General features: G+C 51.9%; 1 protein-coding gene across 2 annotated transcripts in view; it reads left to right on the forward strand.

Annotated features, from left to right (window-relative positions):
- The first annotated feature begins 721 nt into the window (after positions 1 to 721).
- AMPD3 (adenosine monophosphate deaminase 3) overlaps positions 722 to 21,689 on the forward strand; it is a 45,018-nt gene continuing 24,050 nt past the window's right edge. The window contains exons 1-3 of one of the 2 annotated variants that reach the window (XM_040630777.1): positions 722 to 828; positions 10,156 to 10,381; positions 20,420 to 20,624. In XM_040630777.1, coding sequence (XP_040486711.1) covers positions 10,161 to 10,381; positions 20,420 to 20,624 — 426 coding nt within the window. In that variant the 5' untranslated portion in view covers positions 722 to 828; positions 10,156 to 10,160. Of the gene's footprint in view, positions 829 to 5,453; positions 5,849 to 10,155; positions 10,382 to 20,419; positions 20,625 to 21,689 lie in introns of those variants that run through there. The other variant, XM_040630776.1, reaches the window with a different exon arrangement.

Genomic DNA, 21,689 nt, shown 5'->3' on the forward strand with positions numbered 1-21,689 from the left:
CGTTGAAACCACAAGACTGGGTAGGCCCGCAGAGTGACAGAGGAGACAGGCTGCGGTGGGACCTGGGGGAACACCACCATGGAAAAGCCCAGCCTTGGAGGGTGAGAAGGTGGAGTCACCAAGGTATGCAGGAGATTTGGAGAGATAGGAGCAGGCGCCAACTGCGGAAACTTTCGTGCTCCCAGCGATCCAGAAAGGAAGGCGTGGTCAGCAGGCTCGAAGGCTGGGGAGAGGCGCGTAAGGGGCTACAAGGCACCGGCTGGATCGCTGGATCAACTAGGAGGTCGGTCGGGACTTGGAGGGGCGGGTGTATAAGCTGGAGAGCCGGAGGTGGGAGCAGGAGTGAGTATGGGGGTGTGAGCGCGCGTGTGTGTGCGTGCGTCTGTGTGTGTGCGCGTGCTGGGAGGGGCAGGAAGGTGATCCAAGGGACCAGGCTGACGCCCGGCTGATGCCTGCCGGTCCCTTCAGCCACACGGAGTAAGTCACCTGTGTGGGGGCCGTGACCCCAGACTCTCACCTTGGGAAACGTCCTGGCGAGGGAGGTGGCTCGGGCAAGTCGGAACACCCGGGCAAGCGCTCTCGGGCCCGGCGGGTGGCCGCGGAGGCGAGTTCCGAGGAGCCGGGCTGGAGGCTGACCCCGGGCTGCGGCGGGCGCGCTTCCGGCCGGCGGGGGGACAGGGCGGCCGCCGCGCCCCTGGCGCTCTCAAGTTTCCTGTTGGCAGCGCCGCCGGGGCGCCTCAGGTAGCGGCGGGCAGGCCTGCGCGGCGGGCGGCGGGCAGGCCCGCGCCCCTCTGCTGCCCGCTCGTCGCCTCTCCGCTCCGCGCGCAGGTAGGGCTCCGACCGGGGCGGCGCGCGGCTGGCGGGCTTCTTCCGTGCGGAGGCGGCTCTCCTCCTCCCGCGGGGCCGGCCGGGGGCCTCGGGGAGGCCGGGGTGCGGGCGCTCGGGCGCCGCCGCGCTGTGCCGGCAGAACGCTCGGTCCCCGCCCCCGCCGCGGGCTGCACGGCCGGCTCCCGGTGAGCCGGCCGGGGGCGCGGCCTGGCCCAAGTCCGGCCCCGGCCCCGGCTGGCTGCGGTGCCGGGCAGCCCCTCCGCGGTGCTTGCCGTGCGCCCTGCGCCGCGCCGCCAACTGCCCTCCAGCCCCGCGGGCCGCCCCCTTCGGGCCCACGGCAGGGCCCCGGCCCCGGAACCCGATGAGTGCGCGCGATGCTGCGCTGCTGACCTTGGGCCCGCGCCCCGCGGCCCCGCTGCCCAGGACGCGAGCCGGAGCCCCCGGAGGTCGAACCTCGACTCTGGGTTTCCCAGGCCACCCTGGCGGCGGCGCCAACCCCGGACTGAGCCCTGCCCGGGCCCTTGCCTGCGCTCCTGCCCTGTCTCTGCGGTGGCCTGGGGTCCAGAGACCTCAGGTGAGCCAGCCTCATCTCAGCTCCCTGGCGGCCTACACTGGATTCGCGAGGGTTAGAGAAATTCAAGGGACCCGGGACATGCTGTCACTTAAGCTGCCGGACAAGTTTCCAGGTGTTTGACGACCAGCTGGATGCCCGCTGCTGGGATGGGCTTCCACCTAAAGGCCGGGGGATGGACAGAATGACAGAGTGTGGGTTCATTTGAGGCCTTCATCCTTACCCCTTTGGCTCTCTCCCAGCATGGGAGGTGTCCTGGCCTCTGGAAGTCTGCTTTCTGCGCTTGAACTTCCTGGTAGCTGCTATGCCAGTGGAGCTCCTAATGGCTCGCGCAGCTGGCAGAGGCCTCTGGGGTAAGTTTTGAGAGACCCTGGAGTAGGAGAGGCATGCTAACTACAGTGTCATTTCCCCACACTGTTAGGTACTTGTATGTGTCTGGAAGCTTGGGGGTGAAAAATTAGCAAAGGAGCCAGGTGAAGCTGGAAGGAAGGAATTTTAGCATGGCCCTGAGCCCGTGTTGGCTCTCCCCCTTCAGGTGGTGACCAACAATTGGCCAGCTTCAGGGAGAAGCTGATGGTGGCTGGAGCCCTCATGGGAGAAATTCCTCCCCTGGCTGTGAAGCATCAGTGCTGAGTGGTAGTTGAGCTACTAAGCCAGGAAGACAGAGCCCCTGTCAGCTCTCACCTCTCCAAGTGCTGGCAGCAGGCTTGGAGCAAGAAGCCTGGGCTGAAACTCTGAGGGGCTGGCTTGCTGTGAAGTCGATGGAACCGGGCTGCCCTGTCTCAGAATCATGGAGTTTGCCTGGGTGGGTTCCCGGAAGACTCTTGGACCTTTTAGCCCCACCCTTGGCACACCCTTAGTCCTTCCGAGATCCTAGATGACGGATGGGTAGCTTTCAGCCGGGTCAAAAAGTTCTTTGAGAGATGAGGCCTGTTTTTCTTGTCTGGACACTAGGTGAATAACTCTTCAAATGGCCTCAAAATCAATCCCAGATCTTAAAAATATCATGGGCAGATAAAATATAGCCTTGGGATTAAGCAGGGAGATACCTTTTCTCCCCTAAAGCTCGTTGGCCTTCCTGGTTCTTCCCCCAAATATATTAATCTCTTTGATCTTCTGAGTGCTGGCTGCATATCTCGGAGAGGAGACCTTGTCTTTGGGCTTTGATATGTAAGGGGCTAGGGCATAGAAAGATGGGCTCGTGGTTGGAACACTGGCCATGCAAAGTCAGCAAGAAATAGCATCATAGAGGAGAAGGCTATTTCTCCTGATCTGGTTTCACATTTAAACACGGTTTCCTTCTCTTTGCTCCCAAAGAGGAGCTTGAGAGAGTGCCTGGCACATAATAATGCTCCGTAAGTAATATTGAATAAAAGGATTCAGTGTCTAGATGAAACTGCATGTTTGGTTTCCTAGTTGGACTGCCTCTTCTACCTCATATCATGATGAGAATAATGTTGATAAATAATACTTATAAAGCATATATGCTGTGGCAGGTACTATTCTAAGCCTATTCTAGTATATTTACCATGCTAACTAATTTAATTGCCATGACAACCTATGAGGTTGGTACCGTTATTATCCCCATTTTATAGGGAATAAAACCAAGCCAGAGAAATTGAGTAACTTGCTCAAGGTCATGCAACTAAGTTGCAGGACAGCATTCAAACCTAGCTAGTCTGTCTTGAGCCTATATCCTTAACCATGTACGGTACTGACTCTTGGGATTGCCATAGATAGATTAACCACTTAACTCATTCACTCATTCATTATTTTATACATTCACTCATTCAATGAATATTTATTAATACCTCCTGCATTCTAGGTGTGGGGATGTAATAGTGAATGACGTGAGCAAGGTCTGTCATGGAGCTGATAGTTAGCAGGTGAAGCCCCTTTGTCCAACTCCTGTGAGAGTCATGCATGCTTCAGAGAGATGAGAAGGAAAAAGTGAACCCTTAGAGGCAAACCCAAAGCATCCTTTCAGAGGAAGGGAGAGTAGTATCTTTCTCAGTGAGACATAATTTGATTCCAGCCTTTCCAGTCCTGGAGTTTGGAAGGGGTCCTTAAGTGGTAAAAGTGGATGCAGCCAGTCTCCCGGGCAGGAGATGCAGGTCCTGGGCCTGGTTATCACAGATTGTCTTCATTGTTGTTCAAAAAAGGAAATAAGGCTTTGAGCTTGGGACCACAGCTCCGTGGCCCAAGGAGACTTCTAGGTTCTGAAGAGCAGTGACATGTTAGACTCAAGATGGGCTTGTGAGGTCATGAGCGAAGTTCGCCCTCCCAAGACAGAGTCACAGTCTCTGTGACCTCCTAAACTGCCACTGTTCTGGAGCCTCTTCTATCTCTTTGGCTCTAGCCGGACCCTTGGCCATTGTCCCAACCTGTATTATCTTAGGTGGGCTGCTGCTCGTCTGTGTCCGGACCTGATGGAGTGGGTCTCACATCCATACCTGGGCCTCAGGAAGACAGCTTTCTCTGTGTTGGAAAATGAAGGCTCAGGTGGAAGGCATTTTCCAAAGCCTGTGCCATGGATATTAATAGGTCTTTTTCCCTATGGTGGCAGTGGTCAGAGGGTCAAATAAGTGTGTTGGGCTAGACAAAGTCAAACAGCTTTCTTTACTAAAGGACTTTCTGGTGTTTAGAATTTGCTAGTAGAAATTGTGCGTGAATCCCCATAAGGGATTATGGTACACAGTATTTCCAAGCCTTCTGACCTTATACATTCTACAGACTACACTTTGGAAAGTGCTTGTCAAACCGAGGCTACGCATGGTCCGGTTACAGGTGCAGAATAGAATTCCCTGAACTGGATCCAGGTAGATTCTCAGATGCATGGGCTAGGATGCTCCCACTGCAGCCCCCCTTGTGCCTCCCCCTCCCCAAAATATGTCAGCAGAAGGAATCACTTGCCCCTCCTCCCTTCTGGCAGAACAGTACTGAGGACCTGGACCTTTCCCCCCTTACACTCTAAGTTCGTTTAATTATTTAATGAATAAATATTACCCTCCCTCTAGGTTGCTTGTAACTTGCTGATGGCACTGTTTATGAAACAGCTGTGAGGACAGGTGGGCTGTAATCTCTGGGTTAGCTAAAGCCCAGCAGCAGCCCCAGGATCATGTGTCCACCCTGTAATCCCGCTCTGCACACACAGGAATCATTATGTGGGCTCAGGAAGGCACAATCTCACGATTGGACATGAGGAGGTGACTCAGGCCCAAGTCAGGGCTAGAGCTAGCCTCCTGGTAAACAACTGACCCGTCCTTTCTGGGCTCTTGTCCCCAGGATTTCAACAGCATCACAGAAATAGCCATTTTGCTCACGGTTATTTCCCAGACCCACACCATTTGTCTAAGTCACTGCGTCGGTTCTGAGCCTGGCTTTCAGAGCACTGCTCACTGGAGGCAGCGCCGCGTCCCCAGGGAGAGCAGCAGCTGCGGGGGCTGGGGGTCGAGCGCAGGAGGCTCCTCAGAGCTGGAGGCCCACGTGGGCATCAAGAGCGGCAGTAAGAGGAGGATGGGGTGGGTGGGCTCGGGTGGGGCAGGAGGGCAGCCTTCTGTTCTGGGGTGTGTGCGCGCACTCACGCCCTCGAGCTCTGGTAGAGCCAGTCAGGCTCCCCAGTCACCTGCCATGTCAGCCTCTGTCTGGGAAGAAAGGAGGGAGAGGGACAAGGCCTGCCAGCTTTCCCTCCTAAGCCTGCTCCTGAACCGAGGAGTCTCCTCCCCCCAGTCTCTGTCCTTCCTGGGAAAGGAGGGAGCAGCTCACAGTCCTTGGCTCTTTCAGAGGAGGAGGGGAGGGAGGAACTCTATGGGCACCTGGGCTCAGCGCCTCCCCTGTCAGTCCCGGGGTGCCTTCAGGGAGGTTGCTCTGGGGGCCCTTCTGAGGGAAGGCAGGGCAAGTTGTGCCGCAGACAATCCCCCTGGTAAACCGAACCTGCTTGCCAGGCCGGGCCTGAGGTGGAGTTCAAATGGAAGCGGCCAAGGTGATGGTATGGCCCGTCCGGGCTCGGCTGCCAGGGGTCTGGTCGTTAGAGGGAAGCTCTGGCTTACCTTCTGCGCGCTCAGGAAGGCTGAATGTACTGTTGGGTTGGGCGGCGCGGCCTTCGTGGCTTTGCCCTGGAGAGGGCTGTGGACGCGGCCGGACGCTGCATTCGGCACACAGCAGCTGTGGGTAGTTGGCATTACCTGGGCCCTTTAGGACCCTTGGAAATTTTCCACTTACATTTCATATTCATGGAAGAATTTCCAGCCCAGACGTTTCCTGCTGTTGCTCAAGGCTGCTCACAGATATGCAAAGCAGAGACCTCCCACCCCAGCAGCGCAGGCAGGACCCAGTGAGCCGCGCTCACACTGACTCAGCTCAGCCTCGGGGCGTACACTGCCCATGGCCTGAGCGTGTCCCGGTGTGGCATCCTCAGATCAGCCATGGAGACTCCAGCACCAGGCTCAGGTCTGTGTCATGGGTTCTGACGGTGGGAGTCTGGCAAGAGCAAGGAACAGCTTCATTTGTGTTGGAAGGGGATTTAAGCAGTACTGTGCTTCCTTTCCGGAGGGGTTATGGGGCCATGAAAAGCTACTGTTTGTGGAAACTGGTGGCATTTTGTAGCTTTCTAACTTTGGGACACTTGTTCAAGCCCATCAGAGGGTGTCGTGTGTAACAACGAGATAAGCTATACCCTAGCCGATTGAATTCACAGTTAAGCCTCCCAAGCCGGCTGGCTTCAGCTGACAAACGGTGGGCCAACGGTCGTAAGGCAGGCTTGAAGAAGCAGCTGGAGCTGAGGCTTGGCTTGGCATCGACAGAGCTGGCTCTCCTGGGCATGCCTGCCCTGCCAGGTGTCTCTAGGTCTGAGAAGAGAGACGAGCTGTGGAGGGAGGGGTTGGCAGGTGGGAGTTGTCTGCCAAGGATGTCCAGAAACAGGGGTGTAACAGGCTGCTAAGGCCCCCTGACGTAGCCCACCCCCCAACTGGGTTACTTGGTCCATACTAAGGTATGGAATGAAGTCTCCCCCACTTAGTGAAGACACTGGTAGTAATTCTGGAGGAGGTTGATATGGGTTCCACAACAAAACGAATCTAGATGGGGAAATGCTACTTTACGATCCTGTCCTCAGACCTTTGATGTGTCTTGAATATGGGGTGAGGAACTCAGGATGTAGCATCTCCCCAATAACTGACCACAAGACCTGTTTCACCAGCAACGAGCATCCACTTTTCATGGGACCCACTTTGGAAAAGGCTGATTTAAACTATTTAAAGAAAAAGGAAGATCTTTTGTAGAAAGATGCATCCAGGAAAGTATAGTTAGTTGACTTCAGCAAGGTAAAAATGCTTCACGGAAAGACATGGCAAGATCTGACATAAGAGCCCTCAGACACAAAGGACCCCCCCACCCCATGCCCATTTCTGAGGAGGCCTGGTGGGCTGTGGCTGGTTGGGGCCTGGGTGTGTTTGTAGGGTTAGGGCTAGGGTAGGAAGGTGGAGGTGGGCAATTTCTGTCCAGGGCAAGAGCTAACACAGGCTGGCCTGTCTCTGATGTGGGTTAGGTGGGAGAAGACCCTAATGACCAAAACTGGGGATGTAGAAGTCCAAATGTTTTTCCTAACCCTAACCCTTTCTTTTAAAAAAACTCTTTAGTCTATTTTTTTTTCCATCTTCTTTGTGTTTGTTAAATGACATTATAACAGCATTAGGGGCACCTGGGTGGCTTAGTCGGTTCAGCCTCTGACTCTTGGTTTTGGCTCGGGTCATGATCTCAGGGTCCTGGAATCAAGCCCCATATCAGGCTCCTTGCTCAGAGGGGAGTCTGCTTCTCCCTCTCCCTCTGCCCCTTCCCCCCCTCGTGCACTCTCTCTAAAATAAATAAGTAAATCTTTTAAAAAATGACATTATAACAACATTAATGATCAAAACCGGATACCTCCTCACACACAGGCAGTCCTGCCATCTGGTCATTTGAGCGTCTCTCTTGCAGCCCTGATCCTTAAGGGGGTGCGTTTTTGTATCACTGTAATCAAAGCATGGGTACAGTATGTATTAATTTTTTCATTTACTGTCATTTCACAGTATTTTTTATGTGATTGCACTGTCCTCATAATTATAATTTTGGTTGCTTAACTTTTTTTTCATGTGAGTGTGGATGTCTTTTTTTTTTTTTTGACATTTTAAAGCTATGTATAAATAGCGCAGGTAAACATCTTTGTGCTTTCCCTTCCTTCAGATTCTTTTCTTAGAAGCCATTTCTGGAAGTGGGTTTACTCTGTCAAATGGTATGGATGCTTTGTGGCATTGGCTGCCCCTTGCCTGGGGCCTGTTTGATGTCTACTTCGGGGATGCCCTGTGAGGTTTTGGCATGCGGTACTTGCCCTGCAGCCTTAGGGTTGGGGGGACAGGGGTCCAGCTTTGTTCTCACCTAACAGCTCCTCCTGGTTCTAGTTCTTTGTCTTCCTCTCCATTTCTCTCTGTCACCTTCCTCTCCAAGCCCCGTTCTGATGGTTTCCAGCTTCCCCTTCTGTCTGCTATCAGGATGTGGACATCTTCACAGTTAGCTGTGGTCCTCTTCCTCTGTGCAGGTCAGGCCTTTGCTATCTTGCTCTCTGCTGCTACAGACCAGCACAGCTGTGTGCCAATTTCCTTCCTCCCAGCAGTGCCCTCCCACTGAACCCCCTGGAGGGGAGAGAGGCCTAGGGAAGGCATGGTCCTGCGGGTGGAGGGAAGGAGGAAATTGGTTTCATAAACAAGGGGTCCACAGATGTACTTTGACAGGTGTTACTAGCCTGCTTTCTTCCTTCCTGTCTGTGTCATGAATTAGGCCAATGGGCCGCAGAGAAGACCAGAGCAGCAAGCCTCCCTGGGCACTGGAAACCTCTCTGGTACCTAGAAATTACAGCACTTAGAGCTGAGAGGGCCTTGGAGACTGCTCCGTCTCCTCCATTTATGTCACAGAGGAGAAAACTAGGGGGCACAGAGAGTGACTGTCCTAAGGTTGCTCAGCGAGCCCCTCCTCCCCCATAATTGCTTCCTCTCCTGGCCATACAGCGACTGGGCCCTGCCTTACCTTCATCCTCATCTCTCGGCTGACTAAACCATCTCTCTCTTTAAATCTTCCTCAAATAAACTGTGGTAATAAGTAGACAGGACACTCTTTGTCCAGGGCCGCTCCTAGTGAAGCTTGGTCGTTGACAGGATGTAGTAGTCACCCATTCCATAAATGTGATGCCGGGGACAACGAGGAGACCTGCCTGACCCCCAGATGGACAAAGAGAAGCACCACGGTGCAGTGGTTGAGAGGACAGACGTGGGAACCAGGTGCCTGGGTTCAAATCCCTGAGCAGAGGTTCAGAGAGAAAAGGGGCAGGGGGGCCAGAGGCTCAGAACAGCACAAGTCTCTGCCCACTTAATAAAAGTGTGACCCGGGCACATTAGCTCTCTGTGCCTTCACTTTCTCATCTGTAAAATGTGAATAACAGGATTAACTGAGTGAATAAGTAGAAAGGGCTTGGCAGAGTGTACCTAATAAGTCCTATATGAATGTTGAAAGAAAGACAGACAGATGGAAAGAAAAGAAAGGAACCAACCAGGTATTTAGGCCAACTACTGATAGTAAGGAAGCAGTATGAAGAGAGGTGGATGGGGCAAGCTTCTTTGAGGAAGTGAGTTTTCAGCTGGGCTGTGAAAAGTAAAGAGTATCCCAGCCTCCAGACCTTTCTTTTATTTGCCATGTCTTGTTCAATGTTCCAGAAAGTCTGGGAGATGGTAGAACCGTGGTGGTAGACTCCTTTTCAGAGAAAGGCCTTCTTTTATGTGAGGAAGAACGAAGCTTTGGATTCCCCAGAGCCCTGTGGTCATCTTTAGGCTAGTCATTAGACCTTTGGGCTTTAGTCCTCCCCTCTGTGCAGTGGGCAGTGAGGTTTGGTCATGGCTGTATCGCCGGATAGTCTGCAGGATGGGGGCCTAAACTTTCCTCCCCCATCCCTGTCATGGAAACAAAGCCAGGAAAGGTGGGACTGCCCACGTGCTGCGGGTTCCCTGAGTTCTGGAAAAGAGCAGCACAGTTAGACAGTTCATTCTTGGACTTCTGAATTTTCTTTCTCAGGAAATGTGAGTGGCACTACACTCTTCACATCCAGTGACTTATGGAGCTAGGTTTTTTTTTTTTTTTAGATTTATTTTTTTATTTAAGAGAGAGAGAGCACGCGTGCGCATTGGGGGGAGAGGGGCAAAGGGAGAAGGAGAGAGAATCTTTTTTTTTTTTTTAAAGATTTTTTATTTATTTATTCGACAGAGATAGAGACAGCCAGTGAGAGAGGGAACACAAGCAGGGGGAGTGGGAGAGGAAGAAGCAGGCTCCCAGCGGAGGAGCCCGATGTGGGGCTCGATCCCATAACGCCGGGGTCACACCCTGAGCTGAAGGCAGACGCTTAACCGCTGTGCCACCCAGGCGCCCCAAGGAGAGAGGATCTTAAGCAGACTCCATGCTAAGGCATAGAGCCCAATTCAGGGCTTGATCTCAAGACCCCGAAGTCATGACCTGAGCCAAAAACCAAGGCTTGGAAGCTCCTCCAGCTGCGTCACCCGGGCGCCCCGTGGAGCTAGTTTTAAAAATTGGCCTGCTGGGTTTGTTCTGGGGGAGTTCCTGAGTAAGACAGCTGACCCCAAGGGCCAGGCCCTTAGTTTAGTACCTTCTCGTCCCCCACCCCGCTGACTCAGGCCGTGCAGGAATTCAGGAAGGCTAACGCTTTGTTCTTTCTCTGTTAGCCGAGATGCCGCGCCAGTTTCCCAAGCTGAACATCTCTGAGGTGGATGAGCAGGTCCGGCTCCTGGCAGAGAAGGTGTTTGCTAAAGTGCTCCGTGAAGAGGACAGCAAAGATGCCCTGTCCCTTTTCACCGTCCCCGAGGACTGCCCCATCGGGCAGAAGGAGGCCAAGGAGAGGGAGCTGCAGAAGGAGCTGGCGGAGCAGAAGTCTGTGGAGACGGCGAAAAGGTTTGTGCCCACGACCCAGCTCACGCGTGCACCGCTGTGCAGGCCCAGGCGGGCCGTGGGAGTGCGTCCTCAGATAAGCTGGCCTGTCCCTGGGAGCTGATTTTGTTTCTTAACCAAGACCACTTAATTTACCACTTATTTCTTGAAGGCCGTTTCAGTGCCTGTGTTTGGTTGAAAGATCAAAAACCACTTTTTCTGTGCTGCTGTTTGAATAACAAATCATGTGCGTAAATACACACCACTTGCCAGTGATATTTCCATGTTCTTATTGGAAATCTGAGGATTTCTTGGGAAACACCAATTTAACTTCTCTTCATCACTCGACAAGTACTTGGCGTTATTAAATAAGCCATTCACTATTTGCCAGGTGCTGTGCTGGGCACTGAGGCTCACTAATGAACAAAAGAGATACAGCCCCTGTCCTGTAGAGCTTACAGTTAGTTGGTCTAGACCATAATTAAGTAACGGGACAGATTAGGTAAAACATGGCAAGTTCTGATAAGGGCTGTATCAGTGAGGGCCTAACCAGAAAAACAGAAGCCACGTAAGTACTGGAAATAGGTTTTAACGCAGGGAATGGTTACCGAGGCGGTAGAGAACTGAGAAGACAAGCAGAGGACAGGGAGGCGGGCCAGAGACTAGAGCCCGTAGGAAGCAGCTGCCACTGTAGGCTGGAGGGGTAATGGGAGGAGGTGGCGTTGCTGGCACCCGGGGTGGGGAAGCCGGAACCGTGGTGGCCTTTTCAAGGGAAATGAGCCAAGGAGGAGAGGCCATGGCTGCGGAGATGCTTCCAAGGGAGAGATGGAAGCAGGAGATACCTGGCTTTAATCCTTCTGGCACCTTTCGGTTTCTCCCAATGTTTGCCATGGGCCAAACCTAGCCAGAAGCCAGCAGACACAAAGCTGGAAACAGGGAAAGATGAGGAGTGGATCTGAGGACAAACAGGCCTAGCATGGGTGCTACGAAATGGATGAATATGGAGTTGAAGGAGAGGGAGAGAGAGAGGGAGGAAGGAACCTCAGGCTGAATGGAGGGTCAGGACTCAGGTCAGACTGGCCTTGGGCTCCCTGATAAGCAGTTTGGATCCTAGTCCAAGGGCAATGTGAAGTCATCCTTTCAGTGTATCTCACCCAGGAGAGTGGAATTAAAGAATAAAGAGCTTTGAGAAAGTGTCTAGTGGGGCTTTAGCTGGGTGCCTGCCCAGTCTGCACACTGCAGACCTCAGAGCTAACGAACACAGTAGAACTTGAGCCCTATCTGTGACCTCGTCAGCAATCAGATCCTTCCTAAGATATCTCCTTATTTTTAAAGGCAAGCCCTTTGCTTTCTTGGTAGTCTAGAATTTCAGTATTTCCTTAACGTTTTGGGAAAGTAAAAAGTCAAGTACTGGTATAAAGGCAAGAAAGAGCTTCACCCTCCAGAAGAAGTGCTTTCCTTCCTCTGAGGGGCTCTGAGGCCCCCAAGTGAAGGGGTGGAGGGTGCCGTCTATCAGCTGTGAGAGCCAGCCTGTCTGGGTGAGGGGGAGTGGCTGTCGGCCCCGCAGTGTGCTCACCCCTGGAGGGCCAGGAAGAGCAGGACTGCAGAGACCCTTATCCCCTGCGCACTGGCTTAACAGAGGGCTGGCCTTAGGGACTGAATGGTGTGCAGGGCTCCCAGTGTCTTGTGAATCGTGCATTTTAGACCCTTAAAAATGAGAAGAGAAGAAGTCCTGGCATTTTTTTTGTTATTAGGAATAGTGGGTTTCTGAGGCCACTTTCCATTACAGGGTGATGCTGGGCCTGACATCTGCAAAAAGAGGTTGTTCTCTTCTTATCAGTGCCCAGCCTAACAGCAAATTGGAAACCTTCTTACTCTTAGTCTAAATGGTGTTCCATGGTTTCCAGAAATTCTTCTGTAGGCTCCTTTCCAGAAATCGTATTCTGTCCGTCCTTACTAGGATCGGTTGTCTTGGTTTGTCCTTCTCTGGAAGCTCCTTGAGATCTGCCTCTGGCTCCCACCGTATCCTCAGGATCCAGCCCAGGACTTAGCCCGTGGTGCTGAGCGGGGGATGTGTGGCAGAGAAAAGATGTCCTGTTTCTTCAGTGCCACATCAGAGTGGCTACAGCTCTCCGGACCTCTGTGTTCTGCCACTCACTAGAATGTTCTATGACCTTGGAAAATTAGGAAGCCTCTCCGTGCCCTAGTCTCTTCCTCACCTATAAAGTGGGGATGGTAACAGAAGAAACCTGAAGCGTTGTGAGAAATGAGGGGATCGACATGGGAAGGGCTTAGGACAGTGCCTGGGTCACAGGAGGCCCCGTGTCCCTGGTCACGGTGTGCCCGACTCCCTGCCGAGGAGACAGTGGCAGCAGATGCTGGGCTGCTTGCCTTCTTTACTCCCCATGCCAGGCTCACTGGTTGGATGTTCTTACTTCCATCTTGCAGATTAGGGAACTAGGGCTCAGAGAGTGAGCCTGCACAAGAATGCATAGTGAGAAAGTGACCGAGCAGGGACTGGAACCCATGTCTTTTGAATCTAGAACCCAACTTTGATTACAGGGCTACTCCATCTCTGGCCAGGGGTGGAGTCTTTGGGTCCACCGTAGGTCGGCAGATGCTGGAATGACACTGGGTGCTGCTCGCCAGGGTATAACTGCTGGCTTTTGAATGAAAGGAAAGGAAGCTGGGCCAAACCTCCTCACTGCCCGCTGGCTTTTCTGCCAAAGGACGGACTGGTCCCTGGACTTACCTGTGGGAAGTCCCAGTGTTCTCCAGAGCTGTACGTCCCTAATTTGTCTTTCAGCTTCACTGCTCAGTAGAGGCACCGTTATGCAAATATTCAGATGTGAGCAGTCCCTGGAGGAGTCCTCTCCCCAGCTTCCTCTTTATTTCTGGCTCCTCCCTGACATTCTGGAGTATAAATGGTGATGTGGAGCCATCATGCAAGGAGCCCACAGGCCCAGAGCCAGCAGCACATCTCCAGATACCTGGAGTCTGCGGGTCTGTGTTTCAAACTGTGACATGAGAAAGGGCATCCAGTTTGGAAAAAGCCCAGCTCCTGCAACAAGCCTAAATATTCCTGGCGCTTGAAGAAGGCCTTTCTTTACAACCATTGCCTCTTTCTCTCTTATTTAAGAAAAAAAAAATCAAAGAAAGAAAAGAAAAGGGACTGTTGTAGGTCTCATGTAAAGGCACAAACTAACACCAGGAAGTAAGCCAGCTTTTTATAAAAAGAAGAAAAACTGGATGGTAAATAGGAAACATAAGCAGCTGAAGCATGGAGCCTGGCCGTCCAGGATGCCAGCAGGTCTAAGAGTTGAGGTGGGTTCAGACATCACCCTTCTAGGGTGGGAGTTGGCTCCAGGGAGCCAATGTTCCAGGCTTCTCACAGAAGCTCTTGTTTTGCAGGCTAGGCTGGATGAGGAGACCAGCAGGGACAGCGTGCTACAGGGCCCTGCCGCCTTAGGAAGATGACACCGGGACTCTGTTGGGAGTCCCAGGTTTCTGTTGGGACTTGGGGGCAGGTCAAGGTGAGATGGTGGGGCAGACGATCTATGGAATCAAAGTTAGGGGGCAGAGAAAAGAAGACAGCAGAAGCCGAGAGGTACCCAGAAGCTATCCTTTGTCCGTATTGAGTCCTGTCATCCTCCCTGGCCAGAGCTCACCTACTCTACGAAAGTACAAAGCTGCAACTTGGGACGACACGGACGGCAACGTGAAGAATGTGCAACCAAAATGTACATTAGCGCTCCCCAGCTCTCCTGTTTCTTCCTTTTAAGCAGCTTTATTGAGATAGAATTCATGTACCATACAATCCACCCATTTAACGTGTACAATTCAGTTTTATTATATTTGCAGACTTAGGCAACCATCACCACAATCAATTTTAGATCATTTTTATCATCCCCTAAAGAAACCCTATAGTTTTCAGCCATCATCTCCCCAATACTCCCATCCCATCTCCTATTTATTCTTCACACAGAGTTCTAATAACCTTGGTTGTCTTGTTTCTTATCCTGTGACAGATTTAAGGAAGGAGACTAGAAATGGGGAGAGGGATTTCCACGGACAGGGTGGCAGAAGTGGTGTGTGGTGACTGCGAGCTCGGGCGTGGCAGTCAGGCCATCGGGTTCAGATGACAGCCCATCTCTTACTCCCGAGGGGCCTCGGGCGAGGCTCTTAACTGCAGGAGGCTGTTTCCTGATCTGCACAGCGAGGGTAATAAAAGCACCTACCTTGCAAGAATTAAGTGAGCTAATGCGCATGACTGCTTAGGACGGTGCTTGGAACATCATTCGTGTTCTTGTTTCTGTCATCATTATTATTTGACAGTCAACAGTGAAGGAGGAAGTCATGAAAAGCAGACACAAGAATTCGAAGCACAGCGGTCTTGGGACAAAATGCCTCTAAGCTCATGACTGGCTAATACAACGATGACTGTGAGTCATCGAGAGAATTTTAAATTATGTTCAGCATGCACTGATTAAAATATAGGATTTATGAATTTCATTTAAAAAAAGCCACACCATAGCTGGTTTTTTTTTTTTTTAAATTAGGCTATAAGGGGACCAACTTTTTTCTGAAAAATGTAGCTTTCTAGAACAGCTGCTTTCCCAAGTAATAGATAAAGAGGTATTTGTTAGGGATTGAGCATAGTACAGCTACAGTGTTATTAAATCATTCTGCTGCATGAAATTTCTTCAATCAGGGGTGGGTAACTTTTTAAATTCAGGGCCATTAACAAAGGAGCTTCATTTATTTTTTAAAAAATATTTTTAAAAATTTATTTATTTGAGAGAGAGAGACAGAATCTCAAGCAGGCTCCATGCTCAACATGGATCCCAACACAGGGCTTGATCTCAGGACCCTGAGATCATGACCTGAGCTGAAATCCAGAGTCTAGAGCTCAACCGACTGAGCCACCCAGGTGCCCCAAGGAGCTTCATTTAAAACAGTTTGATTCATCTGCTTTTAAAGTTAAGAATAGAGGGACGCCTGGGTGGCGCAGTCGTTAAGCATCTGCCTTCGGCTCAGGGCGTGATCCCGGTGTTCTGGGATCGAGCCCCACATCGGGCTCCTCTGCTGGGAGCCTGCTTCTTCCTCTCCCACTCCCCCTGCTGTGTTCCCTCTCTCGCTGGCTGTCTCTCTCTCTGCCAAATAAATAAATAAAATCTTAAAAAAATTAAATAAAAAAATAAATAAAGTTAAGAATAGAGAGTATTAGTCCTATTTTAAAAGATAGTAAAGATTGTACTTCATTTTGCCCTCTGGGGTCTTTTGGGAGGAAGGGCAGCTGGGATGGACTGGGCAGAGGGAGGAAGGGAACTGGCAGGCAATGGAGACCCACATTTGGTCAGGAGGGAGTGAAGGGAGACGGTGACAGGTGAGGACAGGTTATCAGAGGGAAGTGAAGGGAGAGACAGGGGTTGAGGTTGTGAGTCTTTAGGCCTGATAGGCTTCAAGTGTGCAAATCAAAGCTATGCCTGGCTGGGCAGGCCGCTGGTCACTTGGTGTGCACACAGATGTCCACGGGGCCCAAGGGCCTGGCATCCCTTCTCATAGCTCCCGCCCTTCATGGGCACACACCATAGTCAGCTGTATCTGCTTTCTCCTTTCTGGATAGGCTGCGACCTTGGGTCTCAATCACTGCTCCCCTTTTTAGACCACAGGTCCCCACTTCCCCAGGAATCAGTGCAGTGATGGTGGAAGCAATGGGGACAGATGAACCTCTGGAAGTGGGGAATGCCTGGCATTCAGATTCAAACTGTTAGTAAATCTCCATGCTGGTTTGGGACTCTTGCCTCAAACAGGTAAAGGGGTAATTCTCATGTGGAGGGGTAGAGGCTGCCAGAATGATCTGACGTGTGTGTGGGGAGGGTTCAAACAAGACTGCCCATTCTGGAATGTTCCCCTCTCCCTTTGGGAATGATGTAGGGAGACTTCTCTGACCCTGTGGCTTCACTGCTCTTACCCCCATTCTGATTAGGTGTCTCCTCTGGGATCCCCAAATATCCAGATCATCTCACGCACCAACCACGTTGTGTAATGACAGTCTGTTGAATTGTCTGGCCATCTATGCCATCATCAGTCAGCCCCTGGCATCCAGGGTATTGTTTATCTCTGTCTACCCCTGGGGCCTGGCACTTGGTACTTTATTGAGTCAAATGAGGTCTGCATGTGGCCCCCCGACTCACTGTACACAATTGAGAGCCTTCTGTGAAAGGTTTGCTCTGGTGACTTGCCCTGCCTGGAAGTCCTCTGGACAGACTACACAGGGCAGCGGGTTTCAGAAGGTCCCTGGGAAGATGCTGTTCTCTAGAAGATCGAGGAGGGCCTTGAGGTCTTAACTTGGGTTTGGCATATGAATCAAATGTTATTACAGGAAGGCTTTGAGGTGCCCAGGAGCTGAGGAGAGCCGGGCAGTGAGGCAGGGTAAGGTGGGGACACAGTGAATTTCAGGGGCAGCCAAGGGCCATAGAGCTGGGGCGGGAGGGGTACCAGAGAGGTGCTGAGAGGTACTGTAATAACAGCCCACGTGACCGGTTCACATCCTTGTGTTGAGGGCCTGTTTGGGCAAGAAGGTCTCTGTGGCCTAGGAAGACCATCCATTTCAGAGAGGACAAAGCTGCTTCTGGCCCCTTGGGCCCTCAGGCTTGGCCTGAAGCTGGTATCCTCACAGCCCCACACCCTGCCAGCTCTTTGGCAGGACTGAGTTTCTGCCAGGTGGATATGTGGGTGGGGGAAGGAGGAGGCCTGCCAGCTGTGGCAGAGAGAGCTGGCTCACTCTGGTGCCCCAAGGGCTAGCACGAGGTACAACAGGTGGCACTGTGGACAGACAGATCTTGGCCCATCATAAGGAAGTGCTTTCTAACAGTGACAACAGATCATGTTTTGTTCACCTTGTTTGCGTGCTTAGCACTGGCCTGGCCCAGAGTAAGTGCTTGGTGAAGGTTTCTTGAATAAATGATTGATGGCTGATGTCTTGCTCAGAAATGCAATGAGCTGTTTGTCAGTGGAGGTGTTTAAGCAGAGGCTGTCTTAGTGAGGGGACTGGGGAGTGTAGTATTTATTTATTTATTTTATTTTAATTTTATTTTATTTTTAATGATTTTTTATTATATTATGTTAGTCACCATACAGTACATCCCTGGTTTCCGATGTAAGGCTCGATGATTCATTAGTTGTGTATAACACCCAGTGCACCATGCAATACGTGCCCTCCTTACTACCCATCACCGGTCTATCCCATTCGAGTGTAGTATTTAAAATCCTTTTCAGCCAGGTCACCCCATGGTTCTTTCCTTCAAATAAAGCCTATATAGCTCCTTCTTTTGTTACTGTTACACATGTGGGGCTTCAGATGGTCTTGAGAGGGAGACAGGTGTATGGACACACACACACACACGCACACATTCGGTCACTCAGTCGCCGCTCTCCACCTTCGCTGACTGAGCCTTGGTTGGATGGAATGGATGCTACATATAGGTCTATGGCAGACAGAATTTCTACAATGCCCCCCGCCAAAGATGGCATCTCCCTTCTCCAGACCCTCTGAATATGACGAGACATCTCTCCTGCGATTAGACTGTAGTATATGGCACAGCAGTCTTATGGCTGCACAGAACTGGATTCTGCCAACACCCTGCATGAGCATGGAAGTGGATTCTTTCCTAGAGTCTCCAGATAAGAACTCAGTGAAGCCAGAATCTTGATTTTGGCCTTTCGATACCCCGAGCATAGAGCCCAGCCAAGCCCGCCCAGACTTCTCACCGACAGAACTGTGAGCCACACCAAGCTTGTGGCAGTTTGTTATGCAGCCATAGACAATACAGGGCCCTCTCTTTGGGCTCCGTTTAGCTCTTCCAGTTTTGTGAGATACCAGCTTAATCGTTAGCTCTGGTTACTCTAAGCCCTTGCCCAAGGTGAACGAGCCCTGAGGAGATGCCCCATCTGTTGTTAAACATGTCCCTTGTGCCCATAAAATCAGAGCTCTCAGCCCAGGGATGTTCACATGTGACAATCTGGCACTGACTTGAAGACCAAGATGGAGCCATAATGGATGTCTTCAAGAAGAGTTCTTTGGGCACAGCTGGTGGGTACTGGCTTCCTCGCTGCAGCAGAAGAATATGGATATTCCTAGGAAAAGCCTGGTGGCTCCTGGCTTAGGCAGCCTTCCAGCTTCCTGAATGTGGTGGGCTTTATTACCTTTCTTACCTGTTGCTCACCTTAGATGTCATCTTGCTTCTCCTTGGTGAGACCAGCCCTCAAGTGGCATTGGCTGAGGCATGGGGGGGTGAAGTTGGCCAAGAGATAAAAACCATGAGCTGGCAGGCATGTGAGTGGCACAAACGCCAGAGTCTCATGGGATCTAGCTGAACCGGTCAGAACGTTAGAGGGAGCCCAGAGTAATAGCTCTTCCTGTAGGTGTGAAGGTCCAGAAGATGCCAGTGGGAACTTTATTGCTCAAGGTGAATCTGCCTCTGAGGAATGATTGACTAGCATGAGTGGACATCTTCCTTGGGGTGGGATGCTTAGCTCAGCTCTGTAGAATGGATGGATGGCAGGCTGGAGAGAGCCTGGGCTGGAGGCTTCTGGAGTTCAGGTTGAGTTTCTGGAAACGACTTAGTACCTCTGTTATGCAGGGCCATGGGCTGGGCAAAGGCAAACTTCTGGAAAGGGGCTGCCTCTACTTTCCAGGTGTAAACAGCCAGGCCCCAAACAAGGGCTAACACAGGTGGGCAGATAAGGACCAGAGAGCCATGGCAAGTGGTAGGTGTATAGACAGAGGAGGTCAATGTGGTTCCTGAAAAATTAGTGGTGGGCCTGTGAGGAGACCTGGCCAAGTGTCTGGAGGAAGATAACTGCTTCCAGGTGACACATAAGGCCCGTTTGGAGATCAAGCCCTTTCCCCACCCCTTCTAGGTATCATGGTGCCTGGAGAGAAGAGGGGTTCTAGGGGTTCTGGTGGGTCATTGGGTCCTTTGCTGATAGCTGTAGGCCCTGGCTATCCTGCTGGGCCTTCAGCTAGTTTCTGGCATTGGATACTTCTGGGTGGCAATGCTGGGGGGCTGGGGTCATTAAAGGCAGAAAAAGACATGGGAAAGGGGAGTGCTCATGGCTTCACCTCATTGCTTCACCTTCAGCTCCCTTCCTGGGGACCCTAGGACTTGGGATGGTATCATTGAAACATTACTCGTTAGTTAATGAGAAAGGTGAGGGTTCGTGAATCACTGCGCATAAGCGCGAGCTTGTGGCCTTTTAAACCGCCCTGTGCCCACGTCCCCAAGAGTTTGTGAAATCGTCTTTTGGTGCTAAGGTGACAGGTCCAAAGGGCCCTGAACTTGATGCTGACCGATCTCTTTCCCATAATAGAGGTAGAGGTCTGTGCCTGCCCCGCAGTAGCAGCGGTCAGGATGGCGCGTGTCCTGTTTGAGGAAGGAACAGCGGGGGTGACGGGGTGGAGCAGGGAACCTGGGGGGCGGGAGGCGAAGGGCTAGCTGCCACCTTGCCAGGTAAACTTGAGCAAGCCCTCTTCTATTTCTGGACCCCTGACTCCTTCATGAAAAACAGAGGTGGGGCTAGTTGGTGGCCATGCTCTCTCCTGGTTCCAGTGCCCCAAATTTTGAACTCTGTGAAATACAGGGCGGTTGTCGTCTGTGACCCTGTTCCCTGTCCTTCCCGAGGCTGTTCACATGCTGGGACTTAGAGTGTGGGTGACTTGACATGGTCCTCATTGCTCCTGCCTTCGGTGTGAGACCCCGGCAGTGTGGTCTGCCCTCTGTCTCCCAAGACGGTTGCTTTCTCCGAGGTTCTGTGTGCCGTGCAAACACAGGCCACGGTCTTTCTTAATGATCCCGGGGAGGGGTGTCTGAAGGGCTGTTCTGTACCTCAGGCAGAGATGTGTGTGAGAGGAAGGCATAATTAGCAACTTGTTAATGGCAGGGCCAGCACCAGTGATGAATCAGAGGGAAATTCTCCTGCTGTGTACATAACAAAGACTTATCACTTGCCCCAATTAGCGGCTGATGTTTCCCACTTTTCCTTGTCCTTGGCTTTTAGAAAGAAAAGTTTCAAGATGATTCGGTCCCAGTCTCTGTCTCTGCAAATGCCGACGCAGCAAGATTGGAAGGGCCCCCCGACAGCCAGTCCGGTCATGTCTCCCACGACCCCTGTGCTCCCTGGCTCCACTTCCCAGCCCACGCCGGTGCCCTATGCCATGCCCGAGTTCCAGCGGGTCACCATCAGTGGAGATTACTGTGCCGGGGTAAGGCGTCTCCCACTCCCCACTCTCTACCTGCATTCCGGGGGCTGCGTGAGGGCCGATGTGCCCTGTGCAAGGCCGGGGTCCTTGGGCCACCGGGGACATGCCTAGCGCTGAAGCCTGGTCCGGTCTGTGGGTGTCTGGGAGGTGGTGGGCAGGAGGCATTGGAGTCTGAAGAGAAGGAGGGTCTTAGTGGAGGTTGTGGGGTACAGGTGTGTCTAGGGCACGGCTCATCCCTGTGAGCGGGGCCAAGGGCTGCGAGCTGGCGCACTGTGCCTGTGGCCTGCTAGTTCCTTGTGTTCTGTGGGTCCAGAATGCTGCTCTCCGTCCCTGCAGCCCACTGAGGAGGATGCCAGCTCAGACCCTTTAGTGTTTCCAAATGTTGAGTGGACTCGAAGTTGACTGGTTTGCGTGGAATCGGTTATCGCCGGTTCAGCTCCTCCTATAGGATTTGGCTCAGTACCCTTAAATACCGGCTAGACATCCCCCCCAACCAGGAAGAGGGGGTCTCGATGAGAAAGTGAACAAGTAACCAACTTGGTTAGCTCGGTCACTGAAAATGTGCTACTTTTCCTGGTTGGATGGTGCATTTTACTGCTTCCTTCTTGAAGAGAAGGATCACTTAGTGGAGGGTTAAGTGGTTAAGTTTGCTTCTCTCTCCCTGGCCCCAGCCTTCTACCACACCTCAGTTGTCCTTGTCCTTGTTAACTCTCTTCTTCCTCTTCTCCTTCTTTTTCTTCTCCTTCTTCTTTTTCTTGTTTTTTTTTTAGAGAGAGGGCGCACACGTGTTCAAGGTGGGGGGAGGGGCGGAGGGAGAGAGAGTCCCAAGCAGACTCTGCGCTGAGCGTGGAGCCCGACGTGATGCGGGACCCCATCTCCCATCCCTGAGATCGTGACCTGAGCTGAAATCAAGAGTCGGATGCTTAACCGACTGTGCCACCCAGGTGCCCCCAAAATATTTTATTTTTTGAGGCAACCCTTGGTTTTGGTTTCTTATGTGTATCTACAATTAATTAGCCACATATAATTTGTTTATTTTTACATAAATCGTAGTTTACTATATACATT

This window comes from Ursus maritimus, unplaced genomic scaffold, assembly GCF_017311325.1.
Source record: "Ursus maritimus isolate PB19 unplaced genomic scaffold, ASM1731132v1 scaffold_16, whole genome shotgun sequence".
Classification (NCBI taxonomy): domain Eukaryota; kingdom Metazoa; phylum Chordata; class Mammalia; order Carnivora; family Ursidae; genus Ursus; species Ursus maritimus.